The sequence below is a fragment of the Syngnathus leptorhynchus genome, chromosome 12, assembly GCF_054491065.1.
Source record: "Syngnathus leptorhynchus isolate UIUO chromosome 12, UIUO_Slep, whole genome shotgun sequence".
In the NCBI taxonomy this organism is placed as follows: Eukaryota; Metazoa; Chordata; class Actinopteri; order Syngnathiformes; family Syngnathidae; genus Syngnathus; species Syngnathus leptorhynchus.
In genome coordinates, this window is record NC_141206.1 from 2885834 (window position 1) to 2908920 (window position 23087).

Consider the following 23087-nt stretch of genomic DNA (forward strand, 5'->3'; position numbering starts at 1 on the left):
TGTAAAGGTATCTCCCAACTTTAGACACGGGAAAGATAATTGCGGTGCAAAAGGGGTGTTGTAGGTCCTAATATGGTGAAATTGAAAATGAATTGAATTAAAAACATGAATAAAACTTAATTAACTTGTAGCCTATAAAATGATGGCCCCCCACTGGCCCCACATTGCAGATACAGCTTTACATCTAGTGGTGAACTAATAAAATGCAAGGACCAAAGTTTGAAGTGTGTGCATTTTATTGAGAAGAGGGAGCAACAGCAATGTGTACATACACTTATTAGTTTATACAAACGTATATACTTTATCATATCAATGTGTAAATGCTATCATTAATTTATGCAAACATAGTTGCTCCATCAGAGCACAGACACAGCAGAGATCTGGTAATACACATAAGGCACAGCTTAGTATTTTCACGACACATTGATTCAAAACATTCAGTAGATAACAGGACATTCAGGAGATAACAGAACAAATGTCTGCCTTATGAGGATATGTTTTTCCTTCTTTTCCCCTCCCTTTTCTTCTCTTCCTTATTCCTGCTTATGGACACTATAAAGCCTTCTGACCGGAACTAGGACGTTATTTCATCTGCTGAAGTGCATTGTGTACTGACTGCCGTAAAACAACCCAAGATCTTGCAAATAAAGAACCCATGTAATATAATTAGTGATGATTAGACAACTACGATGATATAAAAATCTGCATTGATGTGATACTTCTTTTTTTTTTTTTTTTGCATATTATTGATTTTTTTTTTCAATTAATGAACATTGAGAAAATTCCTACACTATCTCTTCAATTCTACTGAATGTAAGCATAAAACCACTTTTTGAAATTAAGCCTTGTAGTCCCAAATTCACAACTCTTTGGACATCTTTCTTTCTGATACACATAGAAACAAAGTGCTATAGAATCATACGTAAACAAACAACATCCAGTTCAAAATGTTAGGACACAAGATGTGATAGCCAAAAAATAAAAAGCCAAATGGAAGAATTAATTATTTACGTGAAAAAATATAAACATGTCCGAATTAATAGGGCCTTGAATGTACAGTGGAGCCTCGGTTTTCGAACACAATCTGTTCCAGAAGGCTGTTCAGAAGTGAATTGTTCCAATTCCGAATCATGTTTTCCCTTTACAAATAATGGAAAAAAAAAAGTTTAATCCGTTCCAAGAAAAAAAACCCGCCTTTTTTAAGCATTTTTTCATTTGCGCATTTCTGTCCGATTGCGCAACTGTAGCGCACCGCCGAACGCGCAACCGTAGCGCGCCGCCGAACACGCAACTGCCCGCGCTGGTCGCATTATTGTGACAGACTGGTCGCTAAAATTTAGAAAATATTTTTAAGTCCTAATGTACTTTCCAAATTTTAAGTGAACCTCAGTGCACAGGGAGCTTAATTTGGTCCGATCGCGCAACCGCAGCGCGCCGGGCGCTTATTGTCACATTGCTTTAGGAGCGTCTTTGTGTTTTAGGATGGCTTTACTGCTCCCACTTGCTTCATTTGGAGGCATGATTAGAGATGATGCAATCCTCAGAGTAACGAGAATGTAATAACGAACAGAGTCACTTGGCATGCGGGTCCTCTCGGCTCATCCCGCGAGGTTCGACAACCGAATTTCGTCCGACATCCGAAGCAAAAAATCAAAATACCAAATTATTTGAGAACCGGGACGTTCGAAAACCGAGGCTCCACTGTACTTTCACTCAATCTCATATGTGGATATAAATCCAAATCATTGTTCTTTTGTTTCTGTTTGTTTGTCTCCCTCATTCACACCGTCATATGCGGGAATCGAATTTCGTCAGAATCAATCAATTCCCATTTTTTTTCGTTACGTCACACATTTTGGTGTCCTTTCACTTATCCCCACCTCTCTCTCTCTCTCTCTCTCTCTCTCTCTCTCTCTCTCTCTCTCTCTCTCTCTCTCTCTCTCTCTCTCTCTCTCTGCCCCCTCTCTTCCTTCCTCCCTCTCCCTTTCTCTTTGCTCAGTGAGTCGCACCAAACTCTTTTGTGATGCTAAACTTTCGGAAGAGAGACAGAGACACACTGAGAAAGGGAGGAAGAGCGGATTGAATTTCTGTTTGGACAAATTTGATCTAACCTCTGCAGATCTTGACGTGTGATCGGTTCCCCCATTCAGTGATCTTTCAAACTTTTCCCCATACTTTTTCAAATTCTATTTGCCTGGGAGTGACCTGGTGTTGTTTTATCGGACCTTTCGCCACACTTTTCGCTACAGGAATGCACTGTGCACTTTTCAACGCGGTGCTCGGATACCTCCTCCTTTGCTTTTCCTCGACCAGGACCTGTAAATAATCGACGGTCATGTACTTGTGAAGGACAAGACTTTTTTTTTTGTCAACTTGTTTCCCCCGCGGTCCGCCCGGTCGCAGCCGGACCGATGACCGGTGAGCCCGGTAGGAGCGCTTCCTTTCTGCGCATGGACAGTGGCCGGGCGGTGCTCCAGCAGGCAGCTGGCGGAGGAAGAAGAGGCGGGTGGGCGCTTGTGAAGGCCCAGCTGCAGGGTGGAGCGCCGTGGGGCTTTACGCTTCAGGGTGGCCTGGAGCATGGAGAGCCTCTCATCATCTCCAAGGTACACACACTGTCAATGGCTTTAAACAATGTTGAAAAATGTTAATTTACTAGTATTTTGATCGTAGAGCAACAGGTACAATAGCTCATGCTCCAGGTGCACCAAGATAGCTGAAGAGATCTACCAATGGTGTCAAACTCATGTTTTTTCCCGGGTCAAATAATAGTCAGTTTCCTGCGGAGGGCAATTATGACTGTGAACCTAAATACATAAATGTATGAACAATTCATAGTCTCGTACTATATATAGTATAGGCTACACATCAAATGGATAACTAGTTTTGGAATCAGAGGCTAGTAAAAACTGTTCAAAAATTTTGAAAAGACGATAGTCACAAAAATATACAAAAATAATATATAATAATAAGATAATAATAAAAATATATCTTTTTTTTTTTTAAGTGAAGACAATTTGGAATTTTAATATTGACACATAAAGTTGACATACAGTTTGCGTTCCAGGCCACATAAAATGATGTGGTGCGCTGTATCTGGTCCCTGGGACTTGATTTTGACAGCTGAGATCTAGACCATAATTTTTTTTAACCTCTACCCATATCAAAACAGAGTTCAACTTATAAAAACACACTTTAAACAATATTCCATAACGCCTGTTCTGACTCTCTTGCTGTCAGGATATGGGAGACTATCATCACTTTGGAGAAAAGTACCTTCGCTTCTTCCAATAAGAGTTTTCAAGCTGTTAATTTGTCATCGCCAATTGATTTTTTTCTGCAATACTAATACAATAAACAATGTATATTTAAATGTTCAATTAAACAATGTATCCGCATTCATAGAAATAGTCCAATAGCTTTGAGGTAACATATAATGTGAAACGTCATAGCTGAGCAAGTAGTAAGAACATATATTTTATTGAATTAGAAAACCTTCAAAGAACTGCGACTTGAACTAATGGCGCATTAGCCATGGACTAATGTTGCATTTGCGAAAAGACGTTTCATACGTCCAATGAGAAAAGCTTTGAACTAAAATGATCTGAAAGTTGGGACAAAGACTTCCCACCTTCCTCAAATGCAGAAGGTTGAAAGTCAGAATTATCCCACTTGGATTTTCCCATTTTCGACCTCAAAGAGTTTTGGGCGAATGTCAACAACAAAGATGGCTGATTCTGATTTTTGTTGTTGTCATTTATCACAACGCATTTTAACTTCCAGCAAACCTTCTTCATAATTTCCTTAAATTAAATAGATACAATCGAAATGTTGTATTTTCAAAGCATTTCAAACTCTTTTTTTTTCGCGGGCCGCATTGTAGTCATAGCTTCTTTTGGAGGGCCATTATGACTGTCAACCCAAATAAATGTATGAGCACCTCATATTATATACAGTAAAAGCTACAAAACAAACTGACAAATAACTCATTTTAAAATCAGGCAAGTAGTAACTGGTCAAATAGTTAAAAAAAGATATTATTAAAAGTGAAGACAATTAGCAATTCTAGGAATGACACACGAATTTGATGCACAAATTGTCTTCACGGGCCACACTAAATGATTTTGCAGGCCGTATCTGGCCCGCGGGCCTTGAGTTTGACACGGGTGCTGTAGAGAAATCAATGTATTCAAATTCGGATATTGTCATGTGGGCTCGGGAACAATTAGTCATTGACATTTGGTCACTACTTCTACAAACACAAGTTCCAACTATTATTCAAAGCAAAAGCCATACAACAACACCCAGAACACCACCAACTCTTTTGGGCTTGAGGTCATCTGAGATGAACTGACACAGTGTGGGGGGTCTAATGCGTCCACATGTCAAATTATTGGTGAAAGGTACTTACAACAGTGTGGCTCCATAGTAAAAGAGTGAGTCCTGAATCATCAGGTTGCCGAACGATTTTGCAAATCATACTTTTTAATGTACATTTCATAGAAAATCCCGACTTCATTCGAAAATTATTCCCCTGACAGCTGCTAGGGCCCCTTTACTAAACTGCAAATCAACAGGCAAGCTTTCTACATGTGTAAGGATGTTTTCCCGAGAGGAAAGTCAAAAGACTATCTAATAGGACCAGAATGTGAAATATGTGTTTTGGGGGTGGGAGAAATTAACACACTTTTATTTTGTGATCCACTTTGGGTTAGGCTTGTCATGAAGCTTTTTATTTTTACTATTTTTTTTAAGCCAACATAACCTCAGGTCTGTCTAATTTCTGCAATGGTTCTCATAACGCTGCTTTTATTTTACTTGTCATCAGCACATTTCTTAGTCCAGGTTCACCTATTCCACAGATTTCAGCTTAGGCTAAATAGTCTTAATGAGTATAATCTGGAGGTCTCGTGACTGGCTTGGAACTAACTAGTGAAAGTGACACAACATTTGTTTGCACCCCTAATTATATGCAATAATAATTGTCCTGAGGATCAACTGAAGCAAAACCAGATCTGAGTGTTTCAAATTATCTCTTGTTATTATCTCAGGACTTTTTGAGGTTTGTACAATCAATGTTCTCAAATTAATTTAATTTAAAATATTAACAAATTAATTTAATACATTTTAATTAATTTTAATTAAATTCATTATACAAACAAAGAAATAGCTAATTCCTGCGGTGCCTGCGATTAACCCTAAACAAAATTGCTCGAAACTGAACAGTTCCTCCTCAGCAAGTTGGTGATTAGCAAAACTGCTCTGCAAAGAAGACAATTATTTATAACCTTGGCATAGTAGCAGACAACAAACAGAATCTCAGTTTATCCTGCCACAGCCTCAGCAGTTGAAATCCCTCGAGTGAACTACATCAACAATATGAAACTACATAGGTCTCCAAAAGGCTCTCCAAAATATTTCTTCTTGTGAAAAAAAATCTCTCCTGAATTTCAGCCAAGGGCCTTTGCTTCTGTTTGAAGTTCTCTTGAACTATACAGTCCCTATTGATTAGAGAAGGTATGTTGGTTTAGTCACAGTATGGAAAAATGTTGAACTGATCTTCTGTCTGCATGATAATGAATATCAGATGAAATATCAATACCCCCACCTTTCACACACACAGGCACTGCTTTTTTTCAGGCTGTGAAATGATTTATATTTCAATCACTTTCTTTTACAGAGGATAGTTAATTTCAGACATGTTCGTTAAACTCTTTAGGGTTAGTCGTAACCGAAATCTTCTTGATTGACAACAACTATATTTCATCTCAGCCACCTTTTTTATTTATTTATTTATTTTAGTTAGAACACTTCACACCATGAAAACATCACATTTTGAGAAAATGTACAGAGCTCAAATGTCCAAAATGTGTTTTGATTCAGAAAAGGGGTCTGACGTGCACTGCTTGTGAGAAATGCTTGGCAGTTGTTTTAACATCTGAAGAAGACCAGATTGTTGGAGTCTATTGTTTCTCAACAGTGCTAGACAACTTAGGTCACAACCATATAAAATAAAGAATACTCATGACTGTCACTGTGTTAAAACCCTTATGGGGACCTAAAGTAATTACAATGTCAAATTAAGATTACTATGTAATTGAGGTAGATAAACTTTTAATGGTTCTATTGACGTCATAACTGAGAAAACACACTAAACAAGAAATGCCTGTTTAAAACTTTCAATTTACCTTACTGCAAAGAGAACTGTACATTTCATAAATATGAATTTTATCCTATTAAAACAATAATTTGTCTCATTCTAAAACATAAGAGCTGTATAGAATAGAGTGCATTTTTTTCTTGACTATGTCTTTTTTTTTTCAGACAGACTAGTATGAATATGAAAAAAACAATTACAACGTAGGGGCCTGCAATCTTAAGGAATACCGATATGGTAATTCTTGTTCAATCCTAAACGACATAAAAAGCGGTGGGAAAAGATATTTGTGGCTAAGTGTGCTAATAAAACAACTTGTTTATGGACATACTGGTAAAACCAAATTGCTACATACTAGTCCCTGCAGACTCAATGTGCTTGTTAACAATAAATGCTTTTGGCAAACTCAGCAAGAATCCACCATTTTAACTCATTCCCAAGGCTAAATTTGAACACACTTATCTCTCAGGGAACCAGAGAAAACAAGACAATGTGACCTTGACATGACACATACTCAACGGGCACATGTAGATGTCTGCTGGCTCACTCACTTACAGGCTACTAAGAGCCCACAGCAGTGTGGTTGATAAAGCGCTCGAGCAATGCTGATACAGTTAAGTGTGTGTGACGAATCATCACACAAGTGACATTCATATCTGTGTCACACTTTTAATCAACAATTTCATTTGGGGTAAACCTATACGTACTCTAAATACACTAGGTGAAGCTCTGCAAACTACAAATATTCTAAAATAGAATTGGGCAACTTAGAAGAGGCCTGCAATTTTTCATCAGCGTTACTTAGTGATTTTCTAAGACCACGCACTTGTTCTCCAGATACATGATAAAAACACCATTTTAATTATGGACAACATAAATGCATAATTGTCGGTTTGTATTGAACCACTGTACACCATCCATCCATCCATCCATCCATCCATCCATCCATCCATCCATCCATCCATCCATCCATCCATCCATCCATCCATCCATCCATCCATCTTCTGAACCGCTTTGTCCCCACGGGGGTCGCGGGCGTGCTGGAGCCTATCCCAGCAGTCATTGGGCAGTAGGCGGGGGACACCCTGAAGTGGTTGCCAGCCAATCGCAGGGCACACAGAGACAAACAACCATCTGCACTCACACCTAGGGGCAATTTGGAGTGCAGCCTACCATGCATGTTTTTGGGATGTGGGAGGAAACTGGAGTTCCTGGAGGAAACCCACGCAGGCACGGGGAGAACATGCAAACTCCACACAGGGAGGGCTGGAGGGCACACCATTCACCGCAGCTGGGCCTCAGTTGGAAACAAACCGTCCAAACAAATTTGTTTACTTACTGCGGAAGCATCATCACTCTTCGGCAGTGGAAGTCCATCCTCATTCATAATGACAATTTGTGTCATTCAGCGTAAAACTCAGTTTTTTTTTTTTAAATGACCAGAAATACATAAAAATATTAAAACCCCATCAGCTACTCTTTCCTGATTGGTTTATTTTGCTGTCTTGTTTCTCAGTTTTCCCTGCCTCAGCAACGGCTCACCAGACTCAATTACTGGTTTACATCTTTGAGCCTGTATTTCGAGGCTCCCATGAACCACCAGTTGCCAATTTTAGAATGCATGAAATTCTATGGAAACCACAATAGAAAATTAAAAATCAAATTAGATATGTTTATTGTGTAAAAGAGAATGATTTCCCTTCGGCCTCCCCTCAGGTGCATTCAGCTATTTTCTGCTGAGGTAAGACACCATTGTGTCAAATGGAAAGCATGCCTGTACATTGTTGGTAGAGTGACAAAGTATGTTTGTTTGCAGGTAGAAGAGGGCGGTAAGGCAGATACTTTGGAGTGCCCACTGCAGGTTGGGGATGAGATCATCATCATAAACGACATCGACTTGACAGGTTATCGTCAGGAAGCCATCGCCCTTGTCAAAGGATCGTTCAAGACGCTACAGATCACCGTCCGCAGGTAAGAATGCATTTAAGTGTGTGTGTTCATAATCACAGCAATTGTTGGGATTAGACAACAATACCATTGGTTACCTCCCATAAGAATGTTTGTGTCTTTCCAAGGTTATGCTATAGTATATTGTGCCAGCCATTTTTTTCAGACCCATCAAGAAACCTCCGTTGCGGCTGCTTAAAGATGTGTTATTCCATAAAGCACCTATACAATAGCTGGTATGTGTTTGGACTTGGGGTGTGGCTGCTTGCAAAGCTTATGTTGCTACTGCGGCTTTTAATTTGTGGACGTCCAGTGAGAAAAAAAACTCAACGTGGGACTTTACACACACAAACACACACACAGAGTTCGACAGAAGTCGTAGTACACATGGCATTGTGATAAGGTGTGGCAAGAATCTCCGGAGGACTCTTCCTCCACACAATCACAGTTCAAGTGTGGGTGTCTGATTAACTTCCTGTAGAGTTTCCGGAGATTTAAATGGTTCTGGTTTTTTTTTTTTTGCGTGAAATAATAAGTATTGCAAATATAAATCTCATGTATGCTGAACACTCCTAATTAGCATTAGATCTTGATATGGCTTTTCCCTCTTTCTACTGTGAAGCAGACTTATAAAGTAGGTCAAACTCTATAGCTTCCTCTTTGAGCTGCCTTCACCTTTGGACTTTATTGTCTTAATCATTCACTCACTGTGTTTTATTGATCGAATGTCTAGAGAGAAAATTATTAGGATGCTAGGAAGCTCCTAATACTAAAAACCCAATAGATTATATTGTCTCACTTGCATGTTCACTGTAAGAATTTTTCTTTTAATAAACCACATGGGTCACGGGGGAACTCAATGCTGATTGGTCACCAGATAATTGCGGGGTACAACCACTCATTGTACAGTCAGTATTACGACACCATGGAACTATTAATTAGTAAAAAAAAAAAAAAAATCCATAGTCTTCTGTATCTCTTCAATGTTTTTATAGCTACCCACATTTGTGTCACGTGTAGAGCCGAATATGGACCCAGAAGCAGACATGATACGTCAGTTGAAAAGTCTTTATCAAGTATCAACAGAAAGCAGAGGTCGGCACTCAAGAAAACATTGTACCTGGAAGAAAGCTTGACGTAGTAACCCAAGTTTATACGCTGTAAGACACTCCCACTTCTTATTTTGTACAAATCCTTATTTGAACCTCATTTAAAATATTGCAATATTATATGGTGTAACACATTTCCAACCCATTTAAAAAAAGCTGGAGATACTTCAGAAAAAGGTCATACGTGCCATAACATGGTCTGAGTTTAACGCCCCCACTAAAACAATCTTCTACCATCACAATCTTCTGAGGCTCGTTGAACACAACTATTTCCAGAATGCTTGCGTCATGTATCAGACTGTCCATAAACCAAACCATAAACTCTGTCAACTCATCCAAATCTGTACTTCCAGCCACACCTAAACCACCAGGAGTAGCAATCTAATCATTGGGAAAAAACGGAAACTAAAATCTACAAGCTTTAGCATTGTGTGCAAAGGGCCACAGATTTGGAATGACCTTGACGAACCACTAAAAATGTTGCAATCCATATCAATCTTCAAGGCAAATCTAAAAAATCAACTCCTATCAATGTATGTTTAATGTGCTGATTATTAATCGGATGAACACCACATCAAATCCAGTGTAACCAGAATACTGAGACCGTCTATTACTTGTTGTATGTTTATTGTGTGTACTGCTTGTTGTGCCTTATTGTGTGTTTATTGTTTATTGTCTATTATATGTATGTTGTCCGTAATGTAAGGATATCTGGCCAATATCTGATACTTATGTTAAACCAGGCCCCCTATTAAAAGCTTTAAATAGCTTGCTTGGGGTGACCTTTCACACATCCGACTGTGTAATACTGTTTGTTGTATCATGTTGTATGTCTTGGATATTGCGTGAATTAACTAAACCTCACCAAAAAAAAAAACTAAAGCTCACATCAGGTCTATATGGCAGAATAAAGGTTGTCATAACAATAGGACAAAGCATATAAGGGAAAGCAACTGTATAGCAACTGAAATCAGGTTTATAACACAATGAACATATAATAAAAGGACAATGCATAAAGGATCAGCAACTTACATCAGTTTTATATAGCAAACTAAAGATTGACATAACAGGACAAAACATACAAGGCAAACGGATTTTAACAAAAGGACAAAAGGACAAAGCATAAAGAATCATCAACTTTATAATTACTGATACATCAAGAAATGTCTGCTCCGTCCAAGCTTCTAAGAGCTAGGACAATTACCATTTACAATATTAAAAAGAATCACGTTCATTTCCATTCAAGGGTGTTCATTCATGTAACTTTATTAAACTACTTTTTTAAACTACATGATGAATATATTTAGTTTAAGAAGGAAGAGCCAATATTTGTCATGATGCAAGAATCTAATTTTTCATTATGGTCAGTTTTTATTTGTTTAGTTTTATTTTTTTTTAATTCATTTAGTTTTTCAAACAAGTTTGTTAGTTGTTATTTTTATTTTCCTAAAATGCTTTGTTTTAGTTTTGGTTTTATTAGTTTTTGCATTAGTTTAGGAGTAAGCTAAGGAAAAAGGTCACAATGTATTATGTATTAATAAAGGAAAGTAAACTTTGTACATTCTTTGTTCTCTCTGGCCATATCGGAATACCAAAATACATACACAAACCTCAGATGAAATTAATTAGCAAAGATGAAAACAGAGGATATTTGTAGTTTCAGTAAGTTTTATCAAATCAAATGTAGTTTTATTTCTTTTTTTTTAAAGCGGTCCCGTTTAAATTTTATTGAATTTTATTTCAGTATAAAATGTTTTTTTTTTTTATTTCATTTGAGTTATTTCATTGGTGTTAACTACAATAACCTTGGCTTGTGCACGTGTACAGTTTGTGTTTAAATCTGCTGCTAATGTTGTATGCCATAGACAGGTGTTTAAATGTGCGAGTACATCCTTCATCCTCTATTTTTCGAGGACAAAAGGTGTGTGACTCGGAGCACGCCCGTCAAATGCAGCGTCACTCACCATACCTGTCTGTCCAACTCCCTGTCTCTCCTCCATTCCTGCCACACTCCCTTTCTGATTGGCACATTCCAGTGAAACCTGGTTGGTTCATAACATGAGAACAGAGTGAAAAGACAGAGTGGAAGAGACAGGTGCACACTTAACATTTAGACAGCAGCAGCACCTTCAAAATAAAGCCTTGCGAGGACCTTCACATCGGTTTAGTAAGTGCTACTTTAATCTTTTTGTGTACTTTTCTTTTTTTTTTGCTCTGTGTCAGACCAACATTCACAAACTCAAGTAATGGCAATTGACTGTAAGTGAAAGTAAGATGGACTGTATGCTACTAAATGATAACCCACAGTATATACACCTCATATTTGATCAAACAAGTTAATTTAGTTTTGCTTTTGTGTAACAGTCCTAAACAAATTCAGCATGTTTATCTATGTATGAAAGTGAATTACGTGATAGTGAAGTCAGATCGTGAAGCCAACGTGTTGCAAGAACCTTCTTTAGAACTTCACTTGACGCTTGATAGCTATTCTCGTGAAATAAGACTTTTCCTGCTCTCTTAAGCTGGTTTGTGTTGATTTGTCAAATTGTGTACAAATATCAGGAAGCATTTCTAAAGTTTGTGTGTGTTTGAGCATGCGTGTCTCCTGTATTGCTCCTCGCTCCACATTCTGCAGATGTTTGGTCATTTGATATCCCCTTAGAAGCAGTCTGCGCCGCACTGGTGTTATGTTGCGTTTGACACTTGTTTGCCTTCAGATAAAAAAAGGAACTTCATATGTGGCACCTGCGTGGTGTTTGCCATAAGGATGAGGCTGCGTGTATAATTTTATATATGTATGTATGTATATTGCGCACAGCTCTTGATATACCACTGCAAGCCACAAGTCGCAAAACGAAATGTTATTTTTAGATTGAAACCATAAAAGAGTTTACTAGTTCTTCCTGCGCTTGTGTGAAATTTCGCCAGGTACTCTGGCTTCCTTCTCAAGTCCAAAAACATGAATGCTTGGTTTCTTCAAGAAAGTAAATTGCCCACCTGTGAATGTGAATTGTTTTTGGGTCCATGTGTGCCCTGTAATTGGTTGGCGGCCTTTCCAGGGTGCAGCTCGCCTCTAACCTAAAGTGGAGAACAGCTATCACCCAAATGAGGACAAATGGCATAAATATTGATGATTGGTTAAATAAATACATACATACATACATACATACATACATACATACGTACGTACGTACGTACGTACATAGTTAATAATAAATATATAGTTAATCAAATCAAATAAATAAATAGTTAAGCAAGCATTATTATCATCTTTGTAAAGACAGCTCGTATGGGTTAATTCTTTTGAAATTGTGCAGGTAGTAATATTATATCATGAGCGTATGGTAAACGTTGTTGTGATGATGTTCATGAAAATACAAATGACGTCACTGGAATGTGCAGAAGTTTAGCAGGTTTGGCCAAGCTCATCATCCTAATCTTCCAAATCTAATTATAGCTAATAGCCAAACATGCATGCATATCAAGCTAGGGTTGTTCGGGTTGGAGTTGATGTCAGTGTGCATGTTTTTGCGCTTTTGCCCAATATTGGATCACAATAGTTATTCAGTCTTGATTGGTTCATTAAATGATTGTTAATAATTCCGTTGCTTTGGGGGAGTTTATTTTTTTATTTTTTGTATCTCATTCAGTGACATACTAGTACGACATTACTATTTACCCTAAATAAATTCAGTTGAACCCAATCCTAGTCATTTAGTTGCATTAACCATAATAAACTACATTGAACTCAGACAAGGACACGAAGATAAACTAATCCAATTGCTTAATGCTTCAAGAAAATATGTGAAAATGCTCTCCTGTAATTTTTCCTCTAAGTTAATTTTGGTGTACACCCTGTAGTATAAAAAGCAGTATTAAATGGATGGATAAATGTATATACAGTAGTCCCTCCTACTTCGCGGCTTCAACTATCGCGGCTTCGCTGTATCGCGGGTTTTCAAAAATAAATTAATGATTTTATCGCAGAAATTTCATCATTTCACGAGGTTTCGCGGCCACTTGAGTTTCTTCATTTTCCTTTAATAATGATAGCTTATGTTTAAAAGTCGTTTTCTTGTTTTGAAATGAATAAATTAAAGAGTCAGTACAGTATACTTTATCGTCACATGTGACTTCAGGGCGTTCTCTCCACCGGCGGTGGCCTTCATCTGGACATAGCAATACACTGTTAGTCTCGTCGCTAAGGCATGAATGCGGAGCGCACAGTCCATTGATATGAAAGTCCCCTAGCAGCGAGCTGGTTGATGTCAGCGATAAAAATAGAATATCTTCCAAGAATAGCTAAAAAAAATCTAGTTTCTATTTCGCGGAAATTCCCATTTCGCGGGTGGGTCTGGAACGTAACCCCCGCGAAGTAGGAGGGATTACTGTATCATCGAGCTGAAAATTTTAAATAAGGATATTTTTTTCATGACAATATTATTACCTGCAGTAGACTTATTAATGTGATGACTGTGTGATGTAGTACAGGAGGTCACTACTTCTGTAAATTAAATTCTTATAACTGCCAGTGTCAAACAAAAGTATTGTCTTTGTAAACTATACGAATATTTAACAAGTACTAGTAACTTTTGTAAAGCCATCCAGCAATTATGATGATGATGATAGAACTTTATTTATCCCACAGCGGGGAAATTTACTTGTCACAGCAGCGTACAAGAGTGCAAGAATACAAGAGACAAGTGCCAAATGTAAAAATGGATAAATAACAGACACGGACAAAGACAAGTGCCACTAGTAGCGGTAGAGATGAAGCACATGATCAGGTGCCACGAATGTTGTAGAGTCTGACAGCATTGGGAATGAAGGACCTGCAGTATTTCTCCTTCCTACACCCTGGGTGTAATAATCTGCTGCTAAAGGAGCTGCTCAGGGCCGCGCAATGTCATGGAGGGGGTGAGAGGTGTGTATCCAGTTAAAATATATTTTAATGGCAGTGCTTTATACTCTTTGACACACAAATGGCAACAGAGACATTGATTTCTTGAGGGTTTAATTCCAAGCTTTGTTGTCTGAATGCTCTCACTCGGACAGTCTCTTTGTCTTCTTTGCATTCAATCATTTTCGCTGACTCTCTTCCTTTGTGCCAGCTTGTTGTAATCAGGCTGAATGAATGTTTGACTTTCTCTGGCCCAAAAACCAACAGGAAGAAGTCAGTACAGGGACAACTGCAACAAAGCTGTTTCCAGGGCAACCGCTGTGCACGGGTTGTGTATCCGTGGGTGTTCTTTAATAAGATTCTGGACACAGGCAGTTCACTCAGGGCGCTTTTATGTTGGACTGTTCCGTTAAACCTATAATTAGGTTCAGAGACAACTTTCTTTTTTCTGGAGGACAAGAAACAATGACATTAGTTGTTTTTTGGCATACCAAAAAAGGCCTTTTTGTTTCTTGATATGCTTGTGAATATAAAATAGAAAAGTGGTATTGCCCCCCAATAAAAAAAATTCTCTTGAAGACAGTTAATTGAATTCATTCATTTCTAGAAGAGGCACTAGGAGACATTCCTGTCTTGTGTGACATCCAAAGTGTGTTAATTGAACTTCCCGTTGTCCTGTGTGTTGGCTCATCCAAACGCCCGGAGTGTTTGCCAGAACATTGCATGTCCGAAATTAGAAGAGATGTCTAGGTTGCTTATAAGCCATGCAATGGAGTTGATTGGATTTGTTTATCAGCAGGGGAAATATACGTAGTTCAATTCAATTCAACTTGAAACATTAAGCATTAAACAGTGTTGTAGTCGAATAGTTCAACCAAAGAGAGAGTCCGTGAGTCCGTGACACATCATCGATAAATAACATCTTTGTTAAATGATGACATTGAAGAGATAACATTTCATTCCTTCCTCCTCACTACCCAAGGAGGATGACGGACTGAGAAATCTTTCAGTCACATTGTCCAGTTTATTGTGACAACTGGTGATGAATCACAGCCCTTGGTTGTTATTGGAACCTGTGGATTCATAAGCCACACCCACACGGACCATGTTTAAATACTACAACCAATGTTTCTGTAACAGATGCCTGATCAAGATGTGTCAAAACATCAAAATAAAATCATTGGAATCTAGTTATTGAGACTTTCTTTTGCCTTGCTCAGGGGTACACCTGGGCCAGAAGCAGTTAAATTCCCATACTCTTTTGTCTGATTTAAGTGGCCAATTCCCTTACTGCCTATATTTAACAAACAGTACACGTCGATTGTGATTACCGAATACACTTAACAACCCATGTGCAGAAATCAGAAATGTAAATAACCAATTTAAAGAAATAATAATTTACTGAGAAATTCTTTACAGTGTATCTGTGTATCTCGCTGGTATGACACCAGTAAGGCTTGATTTGACAGAATCAGTCCGTTTTCTCTACTGTCAGTTTTGCCGTACGAGATACACGATGGACTGATTTGGGATAGATATAGATATTACTTATAAATAGTCCATTCTAAGATAAGATAAAAAAAAATTTTCATGCCATATTCTTCTTCATTATAATTTGTAACTGTCAAAACATTAACTCTTTAATAATATAAATTATTCATTGGATAATAATAATAATAATAATAATAATAATAATTTTAGCCGCCCACTGGACTGGAATGCAACGTTGTGTGGTTTTGTTGTTGTTTTTAACTATTACTAACTGCAGCTGCAGAGCTTAGTCGTTTTACTGTGCCGTTTCTCTTCACCGCTATCTGGCATTTTTCTTCCACTTTCAAAAAGATCTGTACTTTGCAAAATGCTCTCGCAAGGTAAATGGAACCCGAAATTAAAAGATATAACTAAAGATAGTAAAAACAAAATTATCTTATATTCTAGGTGTCGAGGGGACAGTTTGTTGCAATGGTTTAAGAATATTTTTTTTCCCTGTTGAATAGATTGTGTCACACTTCATAAAAAGTTTGGTAAACAAACACTGGACAACAACCGGTGTATGCTGCGTTCAACCACTCGATGTGTGTGCATGTGTGTCTGCGCATGATGGCGAGTGGAATGTGACAACATGGTGCCTCCTGTTGAGAAGATTTCAGGGTGTTCCACATTCCTGACACCAGTTGAACAGGTTCCACGTTGAGACTCTTCTCCGTGTGCCTCCTTTTTGTTAATTTTTTTATTTCCCTTTCAAAAACTTAAAGAGAACACAAATTCGTTGACTTAAATAAATGACTCGTGTTTGTTGTCACACAACTTCAATGTTTATTATACTATTGCTACTCAACACCAATTTAATTGAACAGAACTGAACCAAAAAAGTAAATCTGATATTTAGAACAATAAAGCAATGTTTGGTACATAAATTACTTCACAAAAAAACTGACAATCTTGTGATGGTAGCCTGTATAATTACATCTAACTTAGAAGCAGATAGGCTACAGACTACAATACTCGTATTCCCAGATGTGCCTTTTAATTTTTTTATTACTTTATTACTTTATTTATTACTAAGATAATAATGTTACCAACAGAATTGCTTAGATTGTTTTTCTTTTTCCAGGTCAACTTCTGCCGCCAAATAGCAAAAGATGTAATGAGCCAGACAGATTTATCTGCCTTTAAATCAGCAGTTTATGAAGACAAGGTTTTACAAGTGTGTAAATGTATTTGTATCTTATCTCACACAACGGATCTAAAGTAAACAGAAAGATCAACATTTCACCCATGGTCATTCAGTATGAACTTGCTCCTGCACAAGTAAAACAAATTTGGTGAATTTTAAATTTCAAACATAATATTATTTATTTATTTATTTATTTATTTATTCACCCATCCATTATCTGTACTGCTTGTCCCCAAGGGGGCCGTGGGCGTGTGTGTGTGTGTGTGTGTGTGTGTGTGTGTGTGTGTGTGTGTGTGTGTGTGTGCGCGCGGGCGCACGATTATGCATGAAACTTTCTATGTAAAACGGCTTTGAGTACCTAAAAAAGCGCAATATAAAACTGATCTATTATTATTATTATTACTGGAACAAGGAGGCAAATTTCTTAAATTTTCGGAAACATTAAACAATTTGACAACAAAAGTATGTTGATATCAATTGTGCATAATTGCAGTGCAGTTCATTTTGTGTCATCTGGAAAGAGTAGCATGTGAAATGTGATTTCTCAAACCTGAGACAAATTGCTCTGGATCATTTTGGTGCCTTTAAATACCTCATCTGAGAGGCAATTGCAAACGAGCTCACATCGAACATGCAAAATGAGATGTGGTGGGAGGAATTTTTTTCTGTAAACAGTTTTGAAATACCAGAAACAAAAATGACATAACTCGTCCTCTATGCACTTTTGGAGCTTCTGAATGATCTATGAGTGAACTGGAACCAGTTACAAGAAGACCTCATGCCATATTATCTATGGGACAAATTTCTCTCAAATCTGCATTTATTTATTTATTTTTCGTGAAGTTGGATCCTTTCAGAGCAGTTTTCCTGCGGCGGTGTTGAGATTTTCAATGTTAATGTTATGCAGAATGGGCACCTACATCCATCTGACTACTGACCTGGGACGAGTTAAATAAAACAAAACGTTTTCTATGCAGTCACCGTCGTCACCTGAATTATTGGAGCGATGAATCGATTATCTCTCAATTCGTTTAAAATGTTTGCCTCCTACACTTAAACTTCCAATTCCATCACTTCAAACTTCATTTTGCACTTACCCAGTAAATTCTTCTAACTATGGCCAATATTTGTGCAGTTGCTCGAATTGATTTTTTTCATCTTTTCAAATAGTTGTTCAATTGTTGCTGGTTTTCATGCTGGTTATACGCAACCAAATTTATTCTGTACAGTTAAAATCCAAATCTAAAAGTGAGTGGATATATTCAAACAATGACTAATCAATTAAATAGGACATATTATGGACACACAACAAACCTTTCACATGTTCCAATACAGTTGGTTGCTTGTACTGAACATTTATGCACAGCACAAATGACACACTTCGCACCCTACACGTGAATTTATTACTGTCCCTCGTATAAAATTCCTTATGTTAGACGAACAAACAAAATTGTGAAGATGCTAGACTGCTGCAGACTGCTCCAACACTTGCGTTTTAACAAACAACTATTTAGAGAATGTTTCTTTTAAAATAAAAGTTGAACATCAGCTTTGCATTGAATCATTTGAATTGTTTGTTTTAAAGTTGTTTGACTTTCCACTCACACAAAACAGGTCAGACCTACTTTTGGGTCAAAAACAGCTACAATAGTTGACAATTAGTGGTTTAGTGGGTAATGGTGTCCGTTCGTCCGTCCGTCCATCCATCCGTCCGTCCATCCATCCATCCATCCATCCATCCATCCATCCATCCATCCATCCATCCATCCATCTTCTGAACCGCTTATCCCCACAAATATTATTAAGACAAACGAGCTTGGTATGAAACAACCAAACACCAAAAAGAAAGAACTCGTACTTGACATTACAAAATAATATAAAGAATGTGATTGTATGTTTAAAGCAAGCACTGAATATTTTATTAAGTAGTCAGATTGTCAAAATATGCATGGTAATAATAATTTTCCTTTTCCATTCGTAGGGAGTTTGATCCCGGGTACATTGAGGAATTTGGGTCATCCTCTGCTTCATATCCTTCTTCCTTTCGTGCTTCTTCACCTCCTCTTTCTTCCACAACACCGCCACCGCCTCAACAAGAGCAAAAAACAACCCATCTCAGCAGACCATGTTCAACAGGGGGAATCCAGCTACGCATCAAGAACAGGTACATGACACTAAAATACCCTCCACAACAAAAGATAAACAGCATGAAGTTTGTATGATCAGCTGTGAAATGAGCCATCCAAGTTACTTAACAAAAACAAATATTTCCTTTCTGCATTTGTCCACTTAATTTGTGTGTGTGTGTGTGTGATTACTGTGGCATGGGTGTTGTCGGATAAACGGGACATAAATACATAAATGGTGAGTGGACTAGTTGTGCCAGTTCAGCAGGTCATGACCCCTTGTGGTAGGATGTCCAGGCTAAACTTCCTTTGTATATACACAAGTGTCAGGATTTATTAACTCCAGCTGCGTGTTTGGGATTCAGGCTTCTAACAGCCAATATTTCCATGGTGATCTCCAAACAATGTTCCCTGTTTGTTATTCAGCCGCTTTGTCTCACTCTAGTAGTTTTACATTAACCGTTTACATGAGTTGTAAAAAGATTTTGTCTCGCTCTAGTATTTTTACATTAACCGTTTACATGAGTCGTACAAAGTCAAATTCTTTATTGTAAAATCAATTAAGAGGTAAAATTGTCAGTCGTTTGTGGCACAGGTGTCAAACCCAAGGCTACTAATCTGACTACTACTAAAGCTAATGAAATGTCTCGAGTTCATGTTTCTTGCTTAAATGGATTGGGTTTTTTTTGTTTGACGGAAAATCTGTAGCAAGTGATTTTTACTGTCAAAATTGTCTTCTGAGGAAAACCAATATTGGTTATGATTGACTCAGTTGGTACTCATAGCTCCTGTCTAAACACTTAAATGCATAGAAAAAACATCACTACACACCATGTGACAAATAAATGCACTTTCGTCTGAATCAATAATTACCTTATATTGGACTGTTTTTGCCCTTTTAGCAAATTAAAAATTTGAATCTTTTTGGGCCCAAATTTGAGCTGGCTTTGGTTTGCTATTTTTCCGTTTTGTGAAGCATTAAAGTTTGAATATTGATAAATACCAAAACTGTTTTTATAATATTCTAGCAATAAAATTAACTCCATTAAAAATGTACAGACTGGGGGTGTGTTAATCATGGCAGAAATATAACAAATAGTACTTTTTTAGATCTTAGGCGATGGTCGAATAAATTTGTTAAGCATTGTACAAGGGTGTTATTGGAAAGGACTTACATAAAGTTAGCCTTGCACATACTTAAATTAAATGCAGATGACAAATTTAAATGGTTAAATGCAGAGGACAAATTTCACCACATCCAGATGTGTGTGTGACGATGATCATTAGGACTTTTTAACTTTAACTTGTGATAGCCCATCCAAAAAAGTATAGTAAAGTATACAAGATATGCTCTGACGGGGGTCAGCTAATCTATACCACTGGTTGAAAAAACATTCACCTTTATCTCCTGGCATTCTCTCTCCCTTGTTAAAGTCCCAATGATCATCGTCACACACACATTTGGGTGTGGTGAAATGGTCCTCTGCATTTCGACCAATCCCCATGTGATTTTGATCCATCCCCTGGGTCAGAGGGGAGCAGTGAGCAGCAGCGGTGCCGCGCTCGGGAATCATTTGGTGATCCAACCCCCCAATTCCAACCCTTAATGTTGAGTGCCAAGCAGGGAAGCAATGGGTTCCATTTTTATAGTCTTTGGTATGACCCGATCGGGGTTTGAACCCACAACCTTCCAGTCTCAGGGAGGACATGCTACTACTAGGCCACTGAGCTGTGTAGTCTTTCTCCAAACAAAGAATATATAAATACCATCACTCGTCTCTAGCCGGTTTTATCCTAATATGGAGGTCAGATCACGTGTGTGCGTATTTGTGTGCGTATTTGTGTGTGTGTGCATGTGTGTGTGTTATATGTTGGAATGTGGTGAGCATCGCAGCCTCACGGCGGTGCTATAGTGTGACTTAAGACATTGATGATGATTCTAAGGGTGTATTCAGATCAGAAAAGTCCGGTTGTTTGGTCCGGGGCAAAAGCAGACTTAATTTTTTTATTTTTTTATTTGTTCATTTGGTGCGGTTCCCATTCAGACATTTTGTACATTTTGCAATTGAAGTATATTTTGTCAACGCATCCACGCTTGTGACGATCTGTGCTCCCAATGGACAGCAATGACCAGGGCGGCATACAGAACACAGACCCGGAAATGGAGAAAAAGATGCGAGTCCTACGTGGTACATTCCTGCTCTGCATATTTGAGCTGTTGGTTTGGCTCTACGCTGTTTACATTCACACCTGAAGCGAACCACACCAGAGTCCGTTTGGAATCGAACCGAGACCATTTTAAAAATTGGGTCTCGGTCCTGTTCTTTAATCAGCACCAGGATTCATTTGTGTGTATTCACACCTGCATAAGAGGTCTGGACCAGCGTTAGAATCGAACCCTGGACCAAACAGTCAGGTCTGAATCGATCAATTTGAAGATGTTGGATGAACTTTCTGCTGGTTTAAGATGGGATGTTATTGCTTTTTGAAATCTTATGTCATCAAGTGTTCCAACACCGTGCATTCAAGCTAGGTGGGTTACTTAGTTGATGTAATTAGGATTTTGCTTCTTTGTTTGCAGTATAGGGTCGTGATAGACCATGGTGTGTTCAACCTATACTTACATTTGGATTCGTAGCTCTTTCCTGTCCTGGGAAGAAGCCTTCGGACACCATAGGCTTGGTTTCCATGATGTTTTTTTTTTACAGCGGCAGCGGTCATTTGGACTTTGCGAACTGTAAAAGGAATCTTTGGGAAAAAGGTATAGATTCTCTGCTCTTCAGATTAAGAAAGCACCAAATGTCTATTCGTTTGCCACAATCCCCTTGGCTCGGGGGCTGTCATCAGATAACGTTGGGTGGACATGGGGAGGATTCTTGTGTCTGATTTGTCCAAAAACCGGAAGTGGACCCGAGCCCCGCGAGGCTGGGTGTTGATTTGTGAGGGACATTGATAACAGGATCCCCCATTCCTTTCATTTCCTTTCCTTCTCCCCTCTATCTCTCCATCTCTTGCTCTCCTTCCACTCTTATAGTTTATTGGCACTTCTGCCCTCATTTTAATGCTTTCTTTCTGGTGCCCGGAACAAGTTCTTAGTCTCTCCTTCCCTCCTCCATACATTTACGCCACTTCTCTACTTTACACCCTCCTCCTCCCTGTCCAGTGTTTATCTCAGTTCCTCCCTTCTCTCCTCCCCTCTGCTCCCCTCTTCTCCCTCAACTCTTTTCATTTATTCCCGGTTGAATTTTTTTACTGCTGACATTTTTTAAAACTGAGCTCATCATATTATTGCTTTAAACACACACACCCGCACCAAAGCAATACAAACAATTCCCTTTGTCAGACTTATGCACATCTACCATCGACTATTAGCAGTGCAATCATGTCTCTCTATCCTATTTGACTATGGAATGTGCATACACTTTGAGTGAAGAAATTGTCACGTTCGTTTTTTAACTGATTTCAGGGATGTCTTAGTCGAACCCAAATAGGTCCTAAAAATGATTTCACCACGATCTTAAAGTGTGTTGTTAAAAGAACACCTACTTATGACATGCTCACACAACGTGTCATACACTCACACCCCGTGCTTTGGCAATCGTCTATTTTGATTTCTGGCAGATTTAAGAGATATCACTTATTTCGGGCTGCAGCAACTGTTTCCCACGGCACTTTTGTTGAAAAACAGACTTTGTGTTTGGTCTAAGTACTCAGGGAAACTCCTCATTAAAACAGCTCGTACACAATTTGTCTAATCTGGCATCTGGCACATTAGTATATCATTCCTATGAGTGGATAAAAAAAGTAATATGAGAAAGCATTTTTTTCCATGGTTGTAATCATATGAATGATGTATGTGGACTAGAAACAGTGACAATATCAACATTAATCTATTAATAATATAATACTTGAAGTTCCCACGCAACAATTTTGGAAAATAATATTTAATGTCCTTTGTAAGGTACTTTGGGTTGTAAATGCCCACAATAAAATTTATTTCGGTTGGTTTTAGATGCCAGAGATGCAAAGCAGTTTATCCATCCGTCTGTTGGTCAACACATACATCCATCCATCCATCCATTTTCATTTGCATATCTGGGGTCAGGTCACACAGGACACTGCTTGAAAAGGGGAACAGGTAAGTACAGACTTCCCTTTCCCCAGCCACTTTGTC

General features: G+C 38.2%; 1 protein-coding gene and 1 long non-coding RNA gene across 6 annotated transcripts in view; one reads left to right on the top strand and one right to left on the bottom strand.

The window, feature by feature from the left end:
• Nucleotides 1-719: 719 nt before the first annotated feature.
• LOC147047839 (uncharacterized) lies at nt 720-11631 on the bottom strand. Its single transcript, XR_015067676.1, has 2 exons — nt 11180-11631; nt 720-2622 (listed from the first exon to the last, which is right to left on the bottom strand). It is a non-coding gene; the product is annotated as an uncharacterized LOC147047839 (long non-coding RNA).
• shroom3 (shroom family member 3) overlaps nt 1987-23087 on the top strand; it is a 49972-nt gene continuing 28871 nt past the window's right edge. For 2 of the 5 annotated variants that reach the window (XM_085925306.1, XM_085925309.1), the window contains exons 1-3: nt 1987-2603; nt 7971-8125; nt 18769-18951. In XM_085925306.1, the coding sequence (XP_085781432.1) occupies nt 2412-2603; nt 7971-8125; nt 18769-18951 (530 nt within the window). In that variant the 5' untranslated portion in view covers nt 1987-2411. Of the gene's footprint in view, nt 2604-7970; nt 8126-11000; nt 11378-13826; nt 14135-18768; nt 18952-23087 lie in introns of those variants that run through there. The other 3 variants (XM_085925308.1, XM_085925312.1, XM_085925310.1) reach the window with 3 other exon arrangements.